This window comes from Callorhinus ursinus, unplaced genomic scaffold, assembly GCF_003265705.2.
Source record: "Callorhinus ursinus isolate GAN/ISIS: 27379988/994484 unplaced genomic scaffold, GSC_fseal_2.0 scaffold25, whole genome shotgun sequence".
In the NCBI taxonomy this organism is placed as follows: domain Eukaryota; kingdom Metazoa; phylum Chordata; class Mammalia; order Carnivora; family Otariidae; genus Callorhinus; species Callorhinus ursinus.
In genome coordinates this window covers 655,396-679,761 of record NW_027397087.1, presented here as the reverse complement: position 1 = coordinate 679,761, position 24,366 = coordinate 655,396, and the positions used below count along the sequence as shown (strand labels likewise).

The window sequence follows — 24,366 nt, the reverse complement described above, 5'->3', positions numbered from 1 at the left end:
GACCTTAAGCATTTGTAAATATGAAACTGACTTTAGGCCTTATTAGAATAGTACTGTAGGGGCACCCGGGTGGCTCAGTCGTTAAGCGTCTGCCTTCGACTCGGGTTATGGTCCCAGGGTCCTGGGATGGAGCCCTGCATCGGGCTCTGCCCCTGCTTGTGTTCCCTCTCTCGCTGTCTCTGTCAAATAAATAAAATCTAAAAAAAAAAGAATATACTGTATTGAATATTTGAAAGACTTCATTTAATAAATGCATAATACTAATATATTATTTCTAATATTTAATTAAGCTTAAATAGAGATTTTAAGCTTAACTTTTAAGCTTAAGTGTGGATTACCTTGGCTATATTACCAGTATATCCTGGAACCAAAGTAAGATGGTTTTCCTGTTCCCATAATCCACTTAATTGTTGTTTTAAAATCTGAATATTTCTATGAGAAAAGAAAAAAGAATGCAAATATAAGAATATGGACTTAGTAAATACCCTTAATGAACACAGTTTCAAATTTTCAAGTATTTATCAGAAGAAATTGTACCATTTGAAATCAAGCAACTCTTTAAAATAATACTTGCCAATCATGGAAATTAAAGATTACTTATTTGTTAAAGCAGGAAAGAAAACTAGGCATTTGGAGCAGCATTTGGACAACCTGGTCTTGGGTATGAAGTGAGAAATTTTTGAGAGCCTAGAGAAAAAAATCTTTAAGAAGACTGTTGGGAGGTATTTTTTTGCAGCTTCATGATAATCTGGTTCATCTAGTAGAATACCCACACATTTTTACATTAAGGCAATATTCAAATTATGATTATAGTACAGTTTTTAGAATTATAATCATACACATTGGATTCTCAGGTTAATGTCTAGGTAGTCAAAAGACCTATAGGATGCAGGATGCTTCCATCCCTGTGCCTCAATACTTAACTCACCAAAAGCCATCTCTTTTTTTCTCCCTTACTCATTATAACAGGTATGAGGGTTAAAGCACTATTGCGCTTTTTCCTCCTAAAATGAAGTGTAAGGTACTGGGTATTTACCACAAAGATACAAATGTAGGGATCCGAAGGGGTACGTGCACCCCAAGGTTTATAGCAGCAATATCCACAATAGCCAAACTGTGGAAAGAGCCAAGATGTCCATCGACAGATGAATGGATAAAGAAGATGTGATATATATACACAATGGAATATTATGCAGCCATCAAAAGGAATGAGATCTTGCCATTTGCAACGACGTGGATGGAACTGGAGGGTGTTATGCTGAGTGAAATAAGTCAATCAGAGAAAGACATGTATCATATGACCTCACTGATATGAGGAATTCTTAATCTCAGGAAACAAACTGAGGGTTGCTGGAGTAGTGGGGGGTGGGAGGGATGGGGTGGCTGGGTGACAGACATTGCGGAGGGTATGTGCTATGGTGAGCGCTGTGAATTGTGCAAGACTGTTGAATCACAGATCTGTACTTCTGAAACAAATAATGCAATATATGTTAAGGAAAAAAAAGAAGATAGGAGGAGGGGAAGAATGAAGGGGAGTAAGTTGGAGGGGGAGACGAACCATGAGAGACGATGGACTCTGAAAAACAAACTGAGGGTTCTAGACGGGAGGGGGTTGGGGGGATGGGTTAGCCTGGTGATGGGTATTAAAGGGGGCACATTCTTCGTGGAGCACTGGGTGTTATGCACAAACAATGAATCTTGGAACACTACATCAAAAACTAATGATGTAATGTATGGTGATTAACATAACAATAAAGAAAAGGAAGTGTAAGGTTCTGCCAGAAAAATAGAGAGAGGGGGTTACTGGGCTCTGGAATTCAACTTTCATATGTAATTTTCACATGTGAACACTATTCCAATTTAATATTTCTCTGAAAATGAAGAATATAAATTTTTATTTAATGATGATCATGGAATAGAATTATCACCTTTTAATCAAACTGCTTTTCTGAAAAAACTTTTATTAGACTGAGTTTATTTTTAAAGATATACTCACCCATCATTTATAATTTCTGTTTTGGATGATAGTTCTGACCACCACCTTTTTATGACTGCTTGAAGCCAGTTTAAACCAACTATTATATATCTGAAATGACATTTTGTTACAGAATTCAAGTGTTTTCACCCAACAAGCCTTTACAAAAAAAGATACATACTCTGCCCCCACCTCAAAAAGCACATACACACACTGATTTTTCCCCTTTAAAAATTTTATTTCGCTACTTTCAAAAGCTGTATTTTATGTTAAGTTGTTTATAGATACTTTTGTAATTAATCTTTAATCATTTCATATTCTTTTCTTAATTGGGCTATAAGCTCCTTGAAAACAGAAACCATGCATGTCTCATGGAGTTCAAACTACCACTATGTACTCACAAGCAACAAAATCAAGGATGCTGAAAGAGAAAAATGAATTGAGAGTCACATTAGCACTTACTCTTCAAATTTGCTTTTAAGTAGGGACTTTACTAGAGGCAACAAATCTACACAGCAGCCAAGTGAGATGTACTGTTTTTCTTCCTGTAAACTAAAATAAATACTAAGTTGTAAAATTATGAATAAGTCATTTGCCCTTCTTTAAACTTACTTTTTTTCTGAAAAATATTCTTTTTTACCTATTGGTGAGCACAGGAAGGCAATCCACAACAACTCCAAGGTCTTCTATCCTGTGGGTACAAAACTGCTTAGAGTGCTGATTTCCTTATCTGTAACTTCCACACTGCTTTTGAAAAATTTACTCATTCAGCAAAGAATCTAAGTCTCTATGACGAGCCAGGTGCTGGGGATGCAGCAGTAAACAAAGAGATATAGTACTTGTATTTCAGAGTGTGTGTATGGGGTGTGGAAGAAGAGAGAGACAGATAACAAGTAAAATACATAGAGCAAGTTGATGGTAGTAAGTGCTATGGGAATAAATAAAACAGAGACAGGGAGCGAAGAAATATGTATTTTTTTAATAGATTTTATTTATTTATTTGACACAGAGAGACAGCAATCGAGGGAACACAAGCGGGGGAGTAGGAGAGGGAGAAGCAGGCTTCCCACTGAGCAGGGAGCCCGATGCAGGGCTCAATCCCAGGACCCTGGGATCATGACCTGAGCTGAAGGCAGACGCTTAACAATTGAGCCACCCAGGTGTCCCAAAATATGCATTTTTAAATAAGGTGGTCAGGGGAGGCTTCATTAAATTGGAGAAGTGGGGGTGCCTGGTTGGCTCAGACGGTTAAGCAGCTGAGTCTTGATTTTGGCTCAGGTCATGATTTCAGGAACATGAGATCTAGCCCTGCATGGGGCTCTGAGAAGAGAGCCTGCTCAAAGAATGTTTCTCTCCCTCTCTGCCTGCCTGACAACTCCCCCCTCCCCACACACATACCCTCTCTCTCTAGGGGAGGAAAAAAAAGATAAATGTTGAGAAGTGACTTGAATATACTGAGGAAAGCCATGCTTAAAATTTTGACTCAAAGAGGATTTTTAAAAGGTTACTTTTCCCATACTGGTATCTCTTAGTTTTATATATAAGAACCCTAGAGAAGGTAACAGCTTTGTTCAATATGATGAAACAGATGGTTTTCTGTGTGTTGATTACTCTTAGACTGCTGATAAATATAATTTAAATTGTTATACTGAAGCTAAATATAGGAAGTTTAAAATTTTAGCCAGTATAACATAAAAAAGAAGAGGCACTTCAAGATAAAACATGGAAATTACTTTAACTGAACAAAAGCATAAAAGGTCATACTTACCTCACCAAATAAGCTACAAGTTCACTTATACTTCTCTTTCTCCAGAATGTTAAAGCTACATTCAATCTCAAATTCCTGCTGAACAAAACCTGTGCCATTGTTTCATGGTCCTGAGAAACCTGAAAGGCAGTAATCTGATTTGTTAAAAAGCACACTGAAACATGACATGAAACCATTTTTTTTCCAGTTAAATTATTCTGGTAGACATATTTTAAAATTATGCAGAGGTGACTCCTTTTACTGACCCCAAAAAAGGAATGCTGCAGTTGAACAAAGTAAACAAATGATCTGAATAAATTTAGGACTTGTTTATTTTATTTTTTTAAAGATTTATTTATTTATTTGACAGAGAGAGAGAGAGATAGTAAGAGCAGGAACACAAGCAGGGGGAGTGGGAGAGGGAGAAGCAGGCTTCCTGCCGAGCAGGGAGCCCAATGCAGGACTCAATGCCAGGACCTTGGGATCATGACCTGAGCCGAAGGCAGACACTTAACGACTGAGCCACCCAGGCACCCCAGGACTTGTTTATTTTTTATCAGTACTTTTTATTTGCTACCATTTTCTTTTTAAATCTCAGTAATTTGTAAAATAAATTATTTTTAACTCACCTACAAGCCTAGGATTTAATTTATTATATGGATTAAAGGCAAAGATAAATATATACTGAATAACATGGGAAGGGAACCACAAAAATTCAGTTCTGTGACCAGTATTTAAATTCATTCATTCATTTTTTTAATATAGTAAGGTAATATGTTCCTATTGTAAAAAGTTCAAGTAGCACAGAACTGTATCAAAGAAAAAGTGAATAATCTCTATCTACCCAGATAAAAACTAGTAACACTTCCCAGAAGTAATCAGTTAACAGACTGGTAGTATGTGTCTTTCCAAACCATTTTCCAGACAGACAAATTAGATATAAAATTAAAATATTATAATACCTGTATTTTTGAAAACCTTGTTTTTCACTTATATATTATAAAGATTTTAATGTCAAAACACAGATCGACCTCATTTTTAAAAAACAATCTCCAGTTGTTATACACTATAATTTATTTAGATTGATTCTGGTTTGTCCCTATTAAAACTATGCATCAGTGAATATCCTTATGTATGTAAATATGTGCACTTACACAAATATTTCGGTAAGATTAATTTTAGTACCGGAACAACTAGATTCATTTTTTTAAATAACAGATTAAGATATAATTCACATACCATAAAACTTAATCAGCAGTTTTTAGTATATCTGTGGATTGTACAACCATCACCACAATCAATTTTATTCATTTATTTTTTTTAAAGATTTTATTTATGCATTTAAGAGAGAGAGAGAGAGCACAAGCAGGGAGGAGGGCCTTCAGAGGGAGACGGAGAAGCAGGCTCCCTGCCAAGCAGGGAACCCAATGCGGGGCTCAATCCCAGGACCCTGAGACCATGACCTGAGCCGAAGGCAGTCGCTTAACCAACTGAGCCACCCAAGCGCCCCACCACTATTAATTTTAAAATCAACATTTTCATCACCCCTAAGAGAAACCCTGAACTCCATTCTCCCTTCTTTCCAGCCCCTGGCAACCATTAATCTACTTTTTGTCTCTATGACTTCACCTAGTCTAGACAGTTCATATAATTTGAATTACACAATATGTGGCCTTTTCGATGTGGCTTTTTTCACACAGCATAATGTTTTCAAGGTTTATACATAGTGTAGCATATATCGGTACTTTACTCTTTATAATGGTCAAATAATATTCCACTGTATGAATATATGACATTTTATTTATCCATACATCAGGTGAAGGACATTTGGAATGTTTCCACTTTGGGCTATTATGAATGTTATGAACATCTGTTTATAAGTGTTTGTGTGGACATATGTTTTCAATTCTCTTGGGTATATACCTAGGTACAGAACTGTTGGATCAAAAGGTTATGTGTATTTGAACTTTGACAAAATAATGTTACCACTTTTAGATTTAGGTTTTTAGAGCAGGCACCAGTGACTCAGTAAAAAAGGTATGAAATAACAAAAGATCAGGGGCTCCTGGGTGGCAGAGTCGGTTAAGCGACCGACTCTCGGTTTTGGCTCAGGTTGTGATCTCAGGGTTGTGAGATAAAGCCCTGTGTTGGGCTCAGTGCTTAGCGCAGAGTCTGCTTAAGACTCTCTCCCTCTGCTCCTCCCCACTGCATGCACAAGTGAGCTCTCTCTCAAAATAAATCAATCTTAAAAAAAAAAAATCAATAAACTTATTAGCTAAGTGTCATGCTAAGGAAGGTTTGTGCAAAGTAATCAAACTGAGAGCAAAGTAAAAGGGGGACCTTGAAAAATGACTCACCACGGCACTAATTCAAATGTATAACTGAAGTTTTTTTTTTTTTTTTTTAATAAAGGTATTTGCACTCAGAATGTCCATTCCCTCAATTCAGCTGATGAACCAACCTAGGTCCCAATCTAGGCCAGATTTCTGGGTTTGTTTTTTTTTTTAAGATTTTATTTATTTGACAGAGAGAGACACAGCGAGAGAGGGAACACAAGCAGGGGGAGTGGGAGAGGGAGAAGCAGGGTTCCCGCTGAGCAGGGAGCCTGATGTGGGGCTCGATCCCAGGACCCTGGGATCATGACCTGAGCCGAAGGCAGACGCTCAACAACTGAGCCACCCAGGCGCCCAGATTTCTGGGTTATATAATCATATGTTCTTTTTCTTCAGGGTATGTAGTTTCTTTGATTATCTGATTAGTGTTGGCCCCATCACTTCTCTAACTACATGAAAGTAGGAGCAGTGTCTGTTTTTCATCTACCGATGTAACTCCTCAGAGCCTGCAGAATGCATTACAGTTGAGAGCCCTCAATTAAGTATTTGTGAATGAATTAGCATGACAGTGATTCTCTATAATACTAAGTTTGATTACCACCCTATTCTCCACGGTCCATGATAATTCACTATTAAATCAAATTCTCCTTGATTCCCTTTTTTTTTTTTAAAGATTTAATTTATTTGACAGAGAGAGAGAGACAGCAAGAGAGGGAACACGAGTGGGAGAGGGAGAATTAGGCTTCCCGCTGAGCAGAGAGCCTGATGTGGGGCTCAATCCCAGGACCCCGGGATCACGACCCGAGCCGAAGGCAGACGCTTAATGACCTAGCCACCCAGGCGCCCCTCCTTTTTTTTTTTTTTTTTTTTTTTAAAGATTTTTAGTTATTTACTTTAGAGAGAGAGCCAGCAAGTACACGCATGTACGCACAGGGAGGGACAAAAGGGGAGGGAGAGGAAAAGGGAGAGAATCCCAAGCGGACTCCACCCTGAGCACAGAGCCCTGAACAGGACTCAATCTTATGACTCTGAGATCATGACTTGAGTGGAAACAAAGTCAGACGCTTAAGTGACTGAGCCACCCAGTGCCTCCCTGCTTCCTTTCTTCTCACAGATGACAGAATTATACAACCATCATTACAATCCAGTTTTAGAATATTTCTTTCACCACCACCCCCAAATTCCCTTGAGCCTGTTCCAACAACTAATTTCACCTGAGCTAGAAGAGAAGCAAAGCTCAGCATGTTTTCCTGAACAAAGCTTCCAATGGCAATTCTGAGAGCCAAGCAAAACATTTGTTCCTGGATAACTAACTGGCTTTGGTGGTCTACTTTTTAGGCCAGATTCCTTCTTTTCCTTTCCTTTAAATCTCTGCTGGCCAACTTGCCATTTTGAATATTTATAGCAGTTTGTCAACCATTTCATTCCATCTCAGATATCACTAACTTAGTGAAATGGAGTAACTACTGATTCAAATTTGGTTAATCTAGAAAACTGTCTCAGGGAGTGAGAATCACTCAGAGAGTCTGAATTCAACAGGCAATGAACGACTCTGCTAGCAGAATATGACAAAGAAAAAAGCGAATAGTATAACAGGAATAAAGTTAAGCTCATTTAAATGACTTACCTCAGAAAAAAACCCACTATATTTTGATGATGGGCTTTCTGTTTGTGAAGAACCAGAATCACTGGAGTTAACCAAATATGTTCGACTATCATGGTGTAATTTTTCAGGCAGGTGGCCTGTACAAGCCAGTTCATTTTCTTTATTTGCCATGTCACAGCCCCCACTTCTAGGGGACTGTTTTTTTCTGTAACAAGGATTTGGAAAAGGATGATGCACTTTCTTTCTGCGATAGATCACCTTACGTAGTTTATCTGGGCTTTTCACAGCTTGTCCAACTGTTCTGTAAGAAGAATTGATTTGCTTAAATGAAAAAGAACTACATGGAAACCTTTACAACTTTTTAAGCAGAAAGATTTAATAGGTCACATTTTGTGATCACAATCCACTAAAATTAGAAGTAAATAGAATTTTAAAAATCCTAACTCTTAGATCAAAGAAGAAAATTAAAGGGAAGAAATTACAAACCTACTGGAAAGCAATGAAAAGGATAATACTTTATACCCAATGAAACTGAAGCATAGTAACTATATGCTTTAAAAATGAAATATAACTGAATTGTGCAAATTTGAATACACATAAAGATTTTTTATTCATTCATTTGAGAGAGACAAAGACAGGGAGCGAGAGCACGAGCAGGGGGAGGGTTCGAGGGAGAGAGAGAAGCAGACTCCCCGCTGAGCTGCATGCCCATAACAGGGCTAGATCCCAGGACCCCAGGATCATGTCTGAGCCGAAGGCAGACCCTTAACCGACTGAGCCACCCAGGGGCCCCAAGAATACTTACTTTGATTAAACTTAAGTATATTTAATTTGTTTAAATAAGATAAGACACAATAGAGCAAATCGCACAGTTTCGTACAGTGATTCTCAAATGTTTTGGTCTCAGGATACTTTGCAACTCTTAAAAATTATTGAGGTTTCAAAAGAATTTTTTTATGTCGACAATATCTACTGATATTTACTGTATCAGACACTGAAACTGAGGAAACTTACTGATTCATTTAAGAAATAATAAGCTTATTACATATTAGCATAGAACATTTTACCAACAAAAAAACCCCGTTTTCCAAAACAAAATATAGTGAGAAGAATGGCACTTTTTTACATTTGTGCAAAATCTCTAATATTTAGTTAAGACAGCTGGATTCTCATATCTGCCTCCGCATTCAATTTACTGTGGTATCAAATATCATGTAGTCCCTGGAAAACTCTATTTCTAAGAGTGAAAATCAAGAAGGTGAATTAATGTTATTGTTACGAATATAGTCTTGACCTCATAAACTACCTGAAAGGACTCCAGGAACCCCTGCTATCCTGAGATCCATTTTGAGAACCAGTAGTTTAGTAGAAAGTGCTTTTAGAGTTCAAAAGATCTGGGAATGAATGTCATTTTTACCACTTTGTGGCTGTATGACCCTGAACAAATCACAAATCTTAATTTTTCTCATCAACTGTTAGGGGCAATGATACCTTTCTAGTAGGACTGTTGTAAGGATTAGAGATAATACTGATGTGTTTTCCACAGAGAATGGCACACAGGAGCTCTTTGACAATAAGTTACTTATTATAATAAAAGAGAAGACTTTTTTTTTTTTAAAGATTTTATTTATTTGATAGAGCGAGAGAGCACAAGCAGGGGGAACAGTAGAGGGAGAGGGAGAAGCAGGCCCCTTGCCAAGCAGGGAGCCAGATGTGGAGCTCGATCCCAGAACCCTGGGATCACGACCCGAGCTGAAGGCAGACGTTTAACCCTCTGAGCCACCCAGGTGCCCTGAAAAGACTTTTTTTTCCCTCCCTCTTTTTCATTCTTACCTAGCTTTCAATATTTCTGTTTCCCACAAACCTTAAAGAAGCTCTTACCTATTTATGTAAGCAGCCAACTGTTTTGGAGATTTCTTAACCTGAAAAATAAAAGTAGAGAGTTAACAGCATATTTAAGTTCTGTGACTGATAACAACAAATCTGAAATTCCATAGTTAAGTTTTTCAGATTAAAGCAGCAGTCTCAGTCTGTAGTTAACAACGACACTGCATAGATATATTTGACAAAGCAACATATCCATCTCCCTATTTTCCATGCCACTAGTCATATATTTTACTTACACGGTACTTAATAAGTGAGTTGACTTTTAATATCATTCAAAAGAAATTATACCAGCATGAATGAGCCTTGCAGTGGTGAACAAAAAGCACCTCTGAGATTCCTCTTTAGAATTAAACTATAATATTCAAATGATATCATATCAAAACAGCATACTGTCCATAAACCTTATAGAGCTTTTGGAATATAAACAGTTTTCAGTATTTCATTAATTGTACTTAATTCTGGGAGATAAGCAAATTATCACCTTCCTATTGTTTAAATAATTTAACCAAAACTACCCATAGACTTAACAGTTTAAACTATCTGTGATATACTGAATGACCATGTCTCCTCAAAATTCATGTTGAAATCCTAATGCCCAAAATGAATGATATTAGGACGTGGGGCTTCTAGGAGGTGATCAGGTCATGAGGGTGGTGCCCTCATGAATGGGATTAGTGCCCTTATAAAAGAGACCCCAGGGAGCTCTTTTGCCCTTTCTACCACATGAGGAAACAGCAGAGAAGACAGCCAACTATGAGCCTGGAAAGAGGCTCCAACCAGATACCAAATTGGCCAGGGTCTTTATCTTGGACTTCTGCCCAGCCTCCAGAACTGTGAGAAATAAAGTCCCGTTGTTTATAAGTCACTGTCTATCGTATTCTGCTATAGCAGCATGAAAAGATTAAGATACCGTCTTACCCATTACCTAGAAACCATGCACTTACCTCCTTCATGTTCTTATTAGTAAAATTAGAGATCCTTTTTCTAGGAAGATCAGTGGAACGATCCTCAATATTATTACAAAAGGCTCGTTTTTTAACATTGTGGGCTTCAGATGCCATAATCTCTTAAATACCTAAACAACAAAACAAAAATAATGGAAAATACAAAAAGCAAAAGAGCCTGATCATTAACAGACATATAAAAATATAACACTATGTAAAAGAGATTTATGAGTAAAGCAGAGGACATAGTTCTAATTTATACACATTTTAAAACCTTAAACAAAGGAAACAGAAGGCAGGGCATTCCAGGAAATTAGGCTCCTGTTCTCATTCCTTATTTGCAGCCAGTTAACAATAATATGGCATATTTTTTGCCAATGCACCATGTCAATCTCCCTATTTTCTATATCACTAGCCATATATTAAATTTAAATTTACAGGTTATGAAATCAGGTCTAATTAGTAAGTATCGACATCCAAATGTATGGAAGCCTAGTCTTAAAATCAAATCACTGGGTCAAATACAACTACAAGCAGCAGAGGAACAAAAATCAAACTATATATATATCTGATTTGTTTTATGCCTAATCCTTAAATTTTTCTTTCATTCTTGCCGTTAGCTCTCCAGAGCTTTCCTCTACCTTTGAAAAAACAATCCACAATTTTCTATTCCTTCAATTATATCCAAAGAGGGGGAAACAGATACTATTACTTCCTTTATATAACAGAATAAATTAGTGATTCCCCCACTTGCACTCACATTTCACATAGGAAGTTTTACTTCAGGCCATGACTGAACATAAGTTCCTCCCTCGTTCCTTTTTTAAATGTTTACTAAGCATTCACTATATGCCAGGCCCCAGAATTAATGTAGATGACAGACCAGAGATGCTCTTCTAAAGAATCGTTTGGGAAGCTTTTAGAAACTACATCTTTCTGGGCCCTAAATTCAGATTATAACTCAGCAGGTCTCTGGAGTGAAACCCAAAACAATTATATTTTTAAAAAGCTCCACAGCATTTCTGATGCACACTCTTAGGAGAAAATCTGCCTTAGAGAACTTTCCAAAAATATGCACAAACACATGAAAATTTGCAAATAATTTCAGGGTATTCTAAGATTTCTGGCCATTAATCCATCCAGCTGCACCCCTAGATTAAAAAACCTTTAGGATGAGACTTTTTTACAGTAATACAATAATACAATAAACACTCCAACAGAGGGGCAGTCATGTGAGTCAGCAAAGCTTTACTGAGCAGACTTAAAGGATAAATAGCACATTGAAAAAATAGCATGTGCAGAACTGAAAGGCATGAAGTAACATGGCTTGTTTAGCAATCTCTTAAGAAGATGCATGTGACTGGATCTTAGGCTCGAGGTGGGTTGTAGCAGAGTAAAAACTGAGGCTGGAGAGGTAGAAGCTGGATCATAAAGGATCTTTTGCACAAGGTAAGCTTTTCTTTCTTAAAGAAAGGGGGACTTTTATTAAAGATAATGGACTAAACTTAAGCAATTACTTCTACCCTTACCTGAAACCTCATTACAATGATAGTAAAGGATTTTTAAAGGCATAAAACCCATAAGGACAAAGAAGAAAAGATGAGTTGATGGCAATAACATTTTGGAAACTGCAAAGCAGAAGTGATAAATGACAGCAGATCTGAGAAAGCTAAGACCTAAATCAGCAATGAGGAAAGGTAAAAAGCAGAATCCCCAAAAGGCCCAGGACTTGGCAATACTGAGGATCTCAAGAAGTGGAGATAAATGTGGGCTTAAGAATAAGGAGAATGACTGAATATCCATTTAAGACACAATTAGCCCCTAGATCCCTTTCCCCATTCCAATAAAATTTTTTTGTATGGAAAATTTAAAACAGGAGTCCTTAGGATAGGAAACACCAGGCACGAATGAAGGAGAGGAGTATTTTCTAACAGGGGATCAAGTGAAAGTTTACATACTAAATGTTGAGATCTAAGCTTCTTTCTACCATTTGCCTCATGGAAGCTTGAGGTCAGCCTTATACACTCCAGGAAGAGTACAGAAGATCCTTCTTTGGGAACTCTGATCAGTCCCAGAGGAAAACACACATACATACATACACATACACACACACACACACACACACACACACACACACATCTAAAAATACTGACATTAGTGATGGTCAAAGTCTCCCAAAGAACTGTTTTCCATCTTGATTATGGTGGTAGTTACCTGTCAAAACTAATATTACTATGCACAAAAAAGGGTGAATTTTTATATGTGAATTATATCTTAATAAGCCTGACTTTCAGAAATCCTTGAGAGATAAGAACAACTTGTATTTATGAAACACAAATGAGACAAAAAACAAAACAACAAAGATTTGGAAATTAAAAACAGAATATAATAAGATAGCAAAAAAAAAAATCAGTAGAAAGCTGGAAGAGAAACTTGAGGGTGTCTCCTGAAACAGAAAAAAAAATAGGTTAAGATTGGCTTAGAGGAACCAATATCCAAATAAATGGAATTTCAGAAAGAGTACAGAGAAAACAAAGAAGAAATCAAATAAATAAATGAAAACTGTACAGGACTGAAGGACATGAATTTCCACATTGAAAGAGCACAGTGAGGGGCACCTGGGTGGCATTTGCCTTTGGCTCAGGTCATGATCCCAGGGTTCTGATATCGAGCCCCACATCAGGCTCCCTGCTCGCGGGAGCCTGCTTCTCCCTCTCCTCCCCGCTCATTCTCTCTCCTGTTATCTCTCAAATAAATAAATAAAATCTTAAAAAAAAATAAACTGAAAGAGCACAATGAGGGTCACCATTGTGGAAGAAAATAGACCTAACAAGGCACATAATCGTCAAATTTCAGAGCACCAGAGAATCTGAAAACATATGAAACAAACAAATATCCCCTCCCAATGACTGATGGAACAAACAGACAAATTCAACAAGGCTATGAGACAATACCATCACCAAGAGGATAAAATCAACATTGATAGAAAACTCCAACTAACAACAGAACACAGACATGCCACGATAGTGATACAAGTTAAAACCACAATGACGTACTATTTCACAACCACTAGAATGGCTATAATAAAAATGACATACAAATGCTGAGAAGGATGTGGAGAAACTGGAACCCTCACACATTACCATAGAAATGTAAAATGGCATAGTGACTCTGAAAAAGTTTAGCAGTTTCTTGAAATGCTAAATGCTGATTTACCATATGACCCAGCAATTCCACCCCTACATATTTATTCATGAGAAATGAAAGTTTATGTTGACACAAAGACTTGTATGCAAATGTTGATAAAAGCATTATTCAGAATAGCCAAAAAGTAGAAACAACCCAAATGTCTATCAGTTGGTGAATGGAAAAACAAAATGTGATATATCTGTTGGGAATACTACTCAACAACAAAAATGAACAAAATTTTAATAGATGTAACAATATGTACGAACATCACCCTAAGTGAAAGAAGCCAAACACAAAAGACAACATATATGTAATTTCATTTATATGAAATGTCCATAAAAGTAAAGAGCATAGAGGGGCTCTTGGGTGGCTTAGTTAAGTATCTGACTTCAACTCGGGTCATGATCTCGGGGTCCTGGGATCGAGCCCCAAGTCAGGCTCTCCACTCAGGGAGTCTGCTTGTCTCTCTTCCTCTGCTCCTCCCCCTGCTCATGCTCTCTCTCGCAAATAAATAAATAACATCTTACAAAGAAAAAAAAGGAAAGAGCATAGAGACAGAAAGTAGATTAATGGTTGCCTAGGGCTGAGGGGGAAGTGAGAATAATTGCAAATGGACACAAGGTTTCTCTGGGGGTGATGGTGGTAATGGAATTTTCTAAAATTAGATTGTGGTTGATGACTGTACAATTCTGTATATTTTTAAAATCAGTAAACTGTACATTTAGAATAGGTGAATTTTATGGTATGTAAATTATATTTCAATAAAGCTTTAAAAAAGTAAATTACAAAACTGTAATTGGTAAAATCTCATTACAAAGGATTTTTACACTACAAATTCCATTTTGCTTTATATCTTATATATTTGGTAGCACCCTTCTTGGGCAGTAAGCATCTGACAGTGCTACTAAAATAGTTTAAAGCAACTGTTGAGGCTCCTAGGTGTTTCCACAGTGCTGTTTGATAATATACAAAAAGAGAATAATCTGAAATGGGATTAAGAGTGGTTGAAGACGATGATTATAGAAAGGATAATCTTTTAATGCAAAATAATTAAAGAATTAAACAGAATAAGAGCAAGGTCTGGGAGATACTGAGAAGAGACCAAAATACTCACTTGACACGTAATTGTTCTGAACGTTGACTACAACACGTATTTTCTTAAATAAAGATAAGACAAAAAAAAAAAAAGATAAGACAGTGATTGCTACGGATATTTTCTTGAAAAGGTAGGAAAAAACTGGCTGGTAGAAGGAGCTGGAGGGTTGAATTCCCCTTATACAGTAGCCATCTCTTATCGGAAAGATGAAAAGGGATCTATTCATATAATCTACTACAATGGCTGCCAAATGAAGAGATTAAACAGCTCTAAGTGTTCACAGACTCCCTACCCACTCACAATGAGAAAAACTCATCATACAGGAATGAAACACGTCCAGACTTTTGTCTCTAATAACTTGTTACAGCTCAAGATCAAATTAATTTAAGCTTTCTTTTTATCTTAATATTTATAGTATATCAATTATTTACATTGCATTTAACTCTGCAATTTCACTAGGCAATTTCATTCCTCTTCTTAAAAAGCAAAGCATGTTTGTATAAAAAGAATAATAATAATATTCCTGGTATCAAGTATTCTCCAATTACCACCACAGACTCTCACAAAGGTCTTGTATTCCCCAAGAGTCTTGAGGTTGAAAACTGTACATAACCATTATTATGTAATAATAAAATACATAAATAATAAAGAGGTTTTAGAATTTAAAGCCTTAGCTTAACGTTTTTTTAGCCCAGGAGATCAAGTAACTTGCCCAAAGACACTAGGCTAGTTAGTGGCAGAGTGCAGGGCATAGAAGCCATGCTATTCTACCACAATTTTGTTTTCATTAATTCAATGCAACTGATTCCTAACCACGGTAGAGTCAACTTTCAATCCAGAATAGCTGAATAAAATGAGAGTACTAATTCTTCTAAGGAGAGGACAGGAGAGAGACAAGAACATAAAACTGTAAGGGAGTCCTACCTCCTATCCTTCCCTTACCCTATAAGGGTAACATTTTCTTCTCTCTTCTAAATCCCACTAGTGGATTTTTTTTTTTTAAGGCTGGACAGTATTCTATTTTATTATGTTATGTTAATCACCATACATTACATCATTAGTTTTTGATGTAGTGTTCCATGATTCATTGTTTGCGTATAACACCCAGTGCTCCACACAGAATGTGCCCTCTTTAATACCCATCACCAGGCTAAGCCATCCCCCCAACCCCTCCCCTCTAGAACCCTCAGTTTGTTTCTCAGAGTCCATAGTCTCTCATGGTTTGTCTCCCCCTCCGATTTCCCGCCCTTCATTTTTCCCTTCCTACTATCTTCTTGAACCCTCCTACACTTGTTGGTGGGAACGCAAGCTGGCGCAGCCACTCTGGAAAACAGTATGGAGGTTCCTCGAAAAGTTGAAAATAGAGCTACCATATGACCCAGCAATTGCACTACTGGGTATTTACCCCAAAGATACAAAGGTAGGGATCCGAAGGGGTACGTGCACCCCGATGTTTATAGCAGCAATGTCCACAATAGCCAAACTATGGAAAGAGCCAAGATGTCCATCGACAGATGAATGGATAAAGATGTGGTATATATATATATGTGTGTGTGTGTATACACACACACACACACACACAATGGAATATTATGCAGCCATCAAAAGGAATGAAATCTTGCAACGACGTGGATGGAACTGGAGGGTATTATGCTGAGTGAAAGAAGTCAATCAGAGAAAGACATGTATCATGATCTCACTGATATGAGGAATTCTTAATCTCAGGAAACAAACTGAGGGTTGCTGGAGGGATGGGGTGGCTGGGTGACAGACATTGGGGAAGGGTATGTGCTATGGTGACGACTAGTGGATTTTTAAGGCTTAAAGACAGACAAATCAGAGGTTTCCCCCATAAGGCAGCTGTCACACAAAAAAATGAATGGGAAGGATGAACATGGGTTTTTTTCTTTAAGAATTTCAATGAAGGGGAGAGGAACAGAAGGTACAGATGAGATTTTTCTGGTATAATCTTTAGAGCCTGCGGATATGGATCCCTCCACCTAAATTCAGCTACCAGACACTTAATAACTGCTTTGGTATCTGCAGCACTTATTTAAACGTTTAACAGTGAAATTTGGATCAGGTTAAAAAACAAGGTGATAAAAATGGGAACTGAGAATGCTAAGGTTGATCCAAATGGGATCAGTGCTTACAATGAAATATTAAAAACATTATTTTCGGGGCACTGGTTGGCTCAGTCGTTAAGCGTCTGCCTTCGGCTCAGGTCATGATCCCAGGGTCCTGGGATCGAGCCCCGTATCGGGCTCCCTGCTCAGCGGGAAGCCTGCTTCTCCCTCTCCCACTCCCCCTGCTTGTGTTCCCTCTCTCACTATGTCTCTGTCAAAATAAATAAATAAAATCTTAAAAAGAAAATAAAATAAGAACACTATTTTCAAAGAATGTTTTGTGAGTGGAAGGTTCAAAAAATAATGGCATTATAAATTATAGAGGTTAAAAAATAAATGGTTATTCAAAAGCTATCTAAACTATATATGTGTGTATTTATAATATATAAACAATCAACGCATTCAAAAGAGCTGTGTCAAAACATTAACATAAGTTATTTACTGCTAGTGGAATTACAAGTGATTTGTTCCCTTCATTTATAGGTTTCCCTATTTTCTACAATGAACATGAATTATTTTTCATATTCTGAATACTTTAACTTAATGAGGTCACTCTCTTATAAAAAGCAGTTTCATAGGAAGGCTCTATTCTACCTTCTCCAAAATTAGGACAGCTCTAATTTTCTCAGTTGTTGCCTTCTCACCTCATTTGGGACTTAGCTCTCCCCACCCCACTTCTATATCTTCAATTTCTCCCTTTGAACTGATTACTCTCCTTCTGCTTTCAAACATGCTCAGGTTTCCTCTATCAACTCCTATACTCTTTCTCTATTTCTCTTTCCTGCCAAACTTCTACAATGAGTGCTTTTTAGTTTCCATTTTCTCTTTAACCCTTTACAACCTTGATTTTATTGTTCTCTCATCTGAAAAAAATTCCATCTTCAAGGTTACCTGAAGCTATAAGGGAGCTTTTTATAACACTGATGATGCTCATATCAAGGTCAGCCAAGCCAACTCTAAAGACTTTGATCGTTCTTCATCACCATTTAGCTTTTTCATCACTTCACTGCACCCCAACACGTGTGCACATGCGCGCACACACACACATATGTGCACACAGTATCTATTCATAGAACACAGCACCACAGTATCTTCAGTCTCCTTGTTCCCCTACTCCCTTTTGGTTCCTTTTCCTTCAACAACTCTTATCTCTACACTAAAATTGGAAAAACATGCTTTCAAGGCTTCAGCTATTTCTCTAGACAGTCTCTCCTCTAACTTCTATGTATTTGGCTTCCCGATCTGGCACTGGTAGTCCAAGTCAACACATCTAAAACTTCTTCAGTCTCTTCCAATGTCAAACCATCTAAATGCCCTTCCTAGCTACCACATTTTAAATTGCTGGTATCAAACTTCGCTCAACTAAAAACCTAGCAGTTATTTTGACTTCTTTCTTCTTCCAACTGATCACTGTCTTCTTGAATCTTTCTTCAAAATACTTCATGGATCTGTTCTGACCTTTTTTTTTCCTTCACTGAATTATGCATAAACCTGGTTTGACCCAAGCAAATTGGGATATATGGTCATTCCATCTCGGTTGAAAGATTTACTTTCCTAGACCGATTTTTCTGTATTTTTTTTCTATAAAAATTACCAACTACTAAGCAATAAAAAGGAGGACGTTACTTACACACATGACAACATGAATATGCCTCAATCTCATTATGCAAAATGAGAAGTGAGAGTGCCAATGCTATATACTTTACAACTTCATTTTTATGACACTCTAGAAAAGGCAAAATTATAGGGAAAGAAAAACAACAATGTCTCCCAGAGTCTCGAGGAAGAAGCTGATCATAAAGGGCTCAGAGGGAACTTTTCATAGTGAGGGACATGTTCTATTTCTTGATTGTGGTAGTGACTATACACATACAACTTTGTGTATGTCAAAACTCACATCAGTGATGCCTCAATAACCTGACTTTAAAAAAATTGGGGTGTAGAGCACACATCATTCATGGCTTTTCATTAGGCTCCTTGGACACTCAACACTCACTTGACAGAAGTGAGAAATATGATTCCACTGGGCCCACATCCATTCTTCTCCTCCAGGAATTGTTCCAGATTTCAGTGTCGGAGGTTCCAGAAACATTCCTCAAAGCATCTGAACTATATGTATGTTCTGAGTTGTGATTACTAAGGCCTGCTCTTCTGGTTCTCTCTATGTTCCTACTCATCTATGTGGGCTGTCTGGCCCCGAGGATGGGAGATGCCCTCAGTGCCCTGTGTGTGCAATGATGAGGGGTGAGTGCTCTCACTTGGAGGCTAGTGGGAGTTAAAAGTTTAACCTGCAAAGGCTTCCAGGCTCCTCCTGCTTCTCCCAAGTTCTCTGGAAAGCTTTTTGCTCCCTATGCAGTAGGTATCAAACTCACTCCCTGGGTGAAAAATTAAAGACTCATCCAACCTTAAAGTCTAGTGTGGCTAAAGGATTAGGTCAAACAGTCCCATGTTCAAATCCCCAGCTTTCCTGCTTAACTAGCTATGTGACCTTGAAAACAGCTGAGCTTCATTTTCCTCATCTGTAAAAGTGAAATTGTTTGTGTATTTACCCTGCTTCCAAACGTAAAAGAAAAACTGCAGACAATAAAACGGATTGTTTTTTGTTTTGTTTTTTTAATAAAGGAAGAACTAGGAGAAAGAGAATGCGGGGGTAAATAAGTTAATTACCTAGTTGTCAAAACTGATGAAGAGAATACTTTAACTGATTAAAGAGATTTCAAAGCAGTAGGGAAACTTTGGGGAGAGAAAGAGCACTGACACTGGAAGTTCACAGAGGGATCAAGAGTGTCAGTGAATGAGAAGAAGGCAAAGATTTTTTTTTTTTTTAAGACTTTATTTATTTGTCAGAGAGAGAGAGAGAGAGCACAAGCAGGGGGAGAGGCAGACATAGGGAGAAGAAGGCTCTCCGCTGAGCAAGGAGTCCGATGCAGAGCTCGATCCCAGAACTCTGGGATCATGACCTGAGCCAAAGTCAGGCCCTTAATTGCCTGAGCCAACTAGGTGTCCCAGAAGATGGCAAAGATTTAAGAAATGAACCACATTAACACTTTCACAAAAAGAGGGGCATGTGGGTGGCTCAGCCGTTAAGCGTCTGCCTTTGGCTCAGGTCATGATCCCGGGGTCGCAGAGATGGAGCCCTGCATCAGGCTTCCTGCTCAGTGGGAAGCCTGCTTCTCCCTCTCCCACTCCCCCTGCTTATGTCTCTGTCAAATAAATACATGAATAAAATCTTAAAAAAAAAAAATTTCACAAAAAGAAACAGGGAAAAGGCTAAAAACTCATTGTAAGCATCCTTAAACAGAGAAAGCATACTTTATAATAAGTCTCATTTGTTTTGCTATTAACACTTCCTGCCTTTCCTTATGTTTCATTTTTTTGGAAACAAAATGTTTCTTCTTTTATGGAAATAAAAGCATCCTTTTCCATTCCATCACAGTCTTTCTGACCATGACTGAATTCAAGTCTTCCTCTCTGAATCATTTCTTGATTCCTATCTTCAATGATCTCTTCCTTCACCACCTTTTTATGGTACTTAGTAAATTAACATCACATAATTTAGGACTTTAACGATCAACAAATAACTGAGGGCCTAAATGAAGACATGAGTGAGCACTGACTGATCCAGGTGCGTCTCCTCTTGCCAATCAGACTGCAAAACTTCCCAGAGCAGGAACTGCATTTCACACCTCTAGATACACAATCTAAAAGGTAATCCAACAACTCTTAGTTAATTTAAATATATACAGACACAAAAATATATATGTATATAGTGTATATCCTTAGTGACCAACTGAATATCATCACAATCAAAGTACTAGTATTTAAAGTTCATTTTATAAACGATTAGAGGAAAGAAAGCACATGTATTCAACATGCATTTACTGAGCACCTACTATGTATCAAGAGATGAGTGAGTATGAAGCTCATGGCCTGGGGGTGGGGGGGAAGAAGGACAAGAACTTAAGAAAGTCAATAATTATAAAACAGTAAGTGCTAGAGAAGAGGAACAGATAGTACAGGTTGCTAAAAAAGCAGCAGCGAATCCAATTTGAGAGGCAGTCAAGTATCTAGAAATACATCTTATGTCACACCAGATCTGAGTCCTGAAGACAAACAGAAATTGTAAAAACGAAATAAAGGAAAGCTCTCTATTTAAGCAACCACAGTAAAAACTCTTACTCAAAAATCAGAATGTACTAGAGCTTTATCTCCATATTTTCAGTTCTTCTCCAGAAATGGTTGTTCAATTTGAGCATGAATACAAAGCCAAAACAGATACAGAAGCTGACGGGGAACTGTATAATGGATATATCATCCAAACCACTTAGCAACTTTAGCATCACAAACAAGGACACAATCAGACCTTACATGTCTCCTGATGTGATACAACAGGAAATACACTTCACAACACTATTAAATATTACTGCCAAAAAATCTAGCCTAAACATAATCAAGCTTCAACTGCCTGTTACCAACTACCAGTTTAAAAGAAATAGAAGTCAGAGAGGAACCTGTTAAGCACTACCATGGAGATATAATCAGAAAAATCCAGAAAACAGAAAATCTTGGGGACACAAAACTCAGTTTCCTCAACAAATATTTTACAAAAAAGAAAAATGAAGAAGAGGAAGCTATATATTAAAAGACACTGCATTGACTGAATACAATGTGTGGACATTGCTTAAGATCCTGTATTTTAAAAGCTGTTAAAATGTATAATAATTAGGGAAATTTGAATATTGACTGGATATGTAATATTAAGGAATTATTAGTTTATAACCCTAAAGTATAACAAATAATAAACTGTACATATTTAAAGTGTACTTATATATACATGCATACACCCATTAAACCATTACCACAATCAATATTGGGAACCTATGCATCATCTTTTTAAGATTTTATTTATTTGATAGAGACAGGAGAAGCAGGGGGGAGCAGCAAGCAGCGGGAGAGGGAGAAGCAGGCTCCCCGTTGAGCAGGGAGCCCAATGTGGGGCTTGATCCCAGGACCCCGGGATCATGACCTGAGCCGAAGGCAGATGCTTAACCAATAGACCCTCGCAGGTGTCCCATCCATCATCTTCAAAAATCTCCTGTGTCCCTTTATAATTCCTCCCCAACCACCTGATCTGCTTTCTGTCACTACAGTTTGGTTTGCATTTTCTACTACTTTATATAAAAAAAAATCATATAGTATATACTCTTTTTTGGAAGGGAGGTATAGTTTCTTTCACTCAACGTAATTATTTTGGGCATCATCCATGCTGTTACGTGTATATCAATAGTCCATTCCCTTTTACTGCAGAGCAGTACTCTATTGTGTGAATATATCAAAATTTGTTTATCCATTCATCTGCTGATAGATATTTGGGTGGCTTCCAGCTTTGGCTATTACTAATAAAGCTGCTATGAATAGTCCTGTACGAGTCTTAGCATGAACAGATACTTTCATTTCTCTTGGGTAAACACCTAGGAGTGCAATGGTGGTAGGTATATGTTTAACTTTTTAAGAAAACTGCCGAACTTTGAAAAGTTGTACCATTTTACATTTCCATCAGCAGTGTATGACAGTAAGGAATCACTGTTAATTATTTCTAGTTGAATGGTATTATTATTACAACTTTTGTTTTTTTTAAAGAGTCTTTTAGAGATACATATACATACATCATACAGATGAAAAGAGATGATGTTTAGGATTTGCAGCGTAGGGGAAAATCAAAGAAACAAGAAACACTGATAATGGCTGAAGGTGGGTAATTGGGATATTCATTATATCATCCACTCTCCATATGATTAAAAACTTTTATAAAAGAAAATAGATCAGATACTAAACTACCTCACTGAGCAAAGCTTATTTGTGGGCTAAATATACATATAGCAATGTTCTGCAATGACATAGTTTAAATGGCATGTCCTTGCTCTTTGGGTTAGAGATTGTATTCCCCTTAATGACTGTAGCTGCAGTCAACTTTGATCTCAACAAGAGTCGTGGGGGACAAAAAACATGTGGGCAGGAAGTCTATGGTCCTGTCCCTCCCTAACTCCATATCCCTGGATTTGGAGGCAGAAGGAAGTGTGTTGCATAAAAGGAAAAAAAAATCAGAAATAAACATGGATAGGGGCGCCTGGGTGGCTCAGTCGGTTACAAGGGCCTGCCTTCAGCTCATGATCTCAAGGTCCTGGGATCAAGTCCCGCATCGGGCTCCTTGCTCAATGGGGAGTCTGCTTCTCCTTCTACCTGCCGCTCCCCCTGCTTGTGCTCTCTGACAAAATCTTAAAAAAATAAATAAAAGAAATAAACATGGATAAAAATGATCTCTCTTATGTTAGAATACCCTAACAAACACCGAATGGTTCCAGAGATGAACCATACAGCTGGGGAATAGCAGAGAAACTTTTTTACTTTATGCTCCCTTTATACAAAACTTTGCCTTTCATACAAGTATTACTTTAAAAAAAAGTCAAATTTTTTTTAAATAAAAAATCACTAGTAATTCAACCACCAATACTATTCTGGTGCTTCTCTCATGCAGTTTAGTGTTGTTTTTTTAAAAGATTTTATATATGTATTTGAGAGAGAGAGAGAGAGAGAGAGAGAGAAAGCACAAGCAGGGGGAGCTGCAGAGGGAGAGGGAGAAGCAGGCTTCCCACTGAGCAGGGAGCCCGATGTGGGGCTTGATCCCAGAACCCTGGGATCACAACCTGAGCCAAAGGCAGATGTTTAACCGGCTGAGCCACCCAGGCACCCCATCATGCAGTTTAGTTTTATAGGCTGCATTTTGTCATTAACATGTTTTCCTACATATTAATAAGTATTTTTGAAAATGATTTAAATGACTATATACTATTTTATCATATATTATTTTTATTTTTGCTATTTCAGAAAATACTTTGATGGACATATGTATTTGTACAAAATTATTTCCTCTAGATAAGTTCATGACTGGGTCAAAAAATATGATTATTGAGCTCTTCAAATATATGATAGAAGCCCTTTCACATAATGTGACTGGAAGTGGTGATTTTTAGTCAAAAAACCATTTAAAAGGATTAATTTAAAACACAGAGTGATGTACACATGTACCTTAAAATAATGCATATGCATCATCTATGATTTCTAATTTGGGTTTCTTTCAAGTGGCCCAAGAACTAATGCCACTCACAAAGCAGGATCAGTACAAAATTCTAAATGGTTATGGTTTTACTTCACTTATCTTTAGCTTTGTAAGCTACACCCAAATTGATAACCAAGTTTTTGAGTCACTTGCCTTCATCTAGTATATCTAACGCATTCCAATTAGTTTTCATGGAAACAATGCTATTATTTTTTTTTTTAAGATTTTATTTATTGGGGCACCTGGATGGCTCAGTCGTTAGGCGTCTGCCTTCGGCTCAGTTCGTGATCCCAGGGTGCTGGGATCGAGCCCCGCATCGGGCTCCCTACTCAGCGGGAAGCCTGCT

General features: G+C 37.5%; 1 protein-coding gene across 1 annotated transcript in view; it reads right to left on the bottom strand.

The window, feature by feature from the left end:
• The window catches only part of KATNBL1 (katanin regulatory subunit B1 like 1), a 42,069-nt gene that overhangs the window by 4,870 nt on the left and 12,833 nt on the right, over positions 1-24,366 (bottom strand). The window contains exons 2-9 of the mRNA XM_025883930.2: positions 10,493-10,623; positions 9,543-9,583; positions 7,683-7,962; positions 3,744-3,862; positions 2,616-2,666; positions 2,438-2,527; positions 1,997-2,086; positions 339-432 (exon numbers count right to left, since the gene is read on the bottom strand). Of these exons, the coding sequence (XP_025739715.1) occupies positions 339-432; positions 1,997-2,086; positions 2,438-2,527; positions 2,616-2,666; positions 3,744-3,862; positions 7,683-7,962; positions 9,543-9,583; positions 10,493-10,609 (882 nt within the window). The 5' untranslated portion in view covers positions 10,610-10,623. The remainder of the gene's footprint in view (positions 1-338; positions 433-1,996; positions 2,087-2,437; positions 2,528-2,615; positions 2,667-3,743; positions 3,863-7,682; positions 7,963-9,542; positions 9,584-10,492; positions 10,624-24,366) is intronic.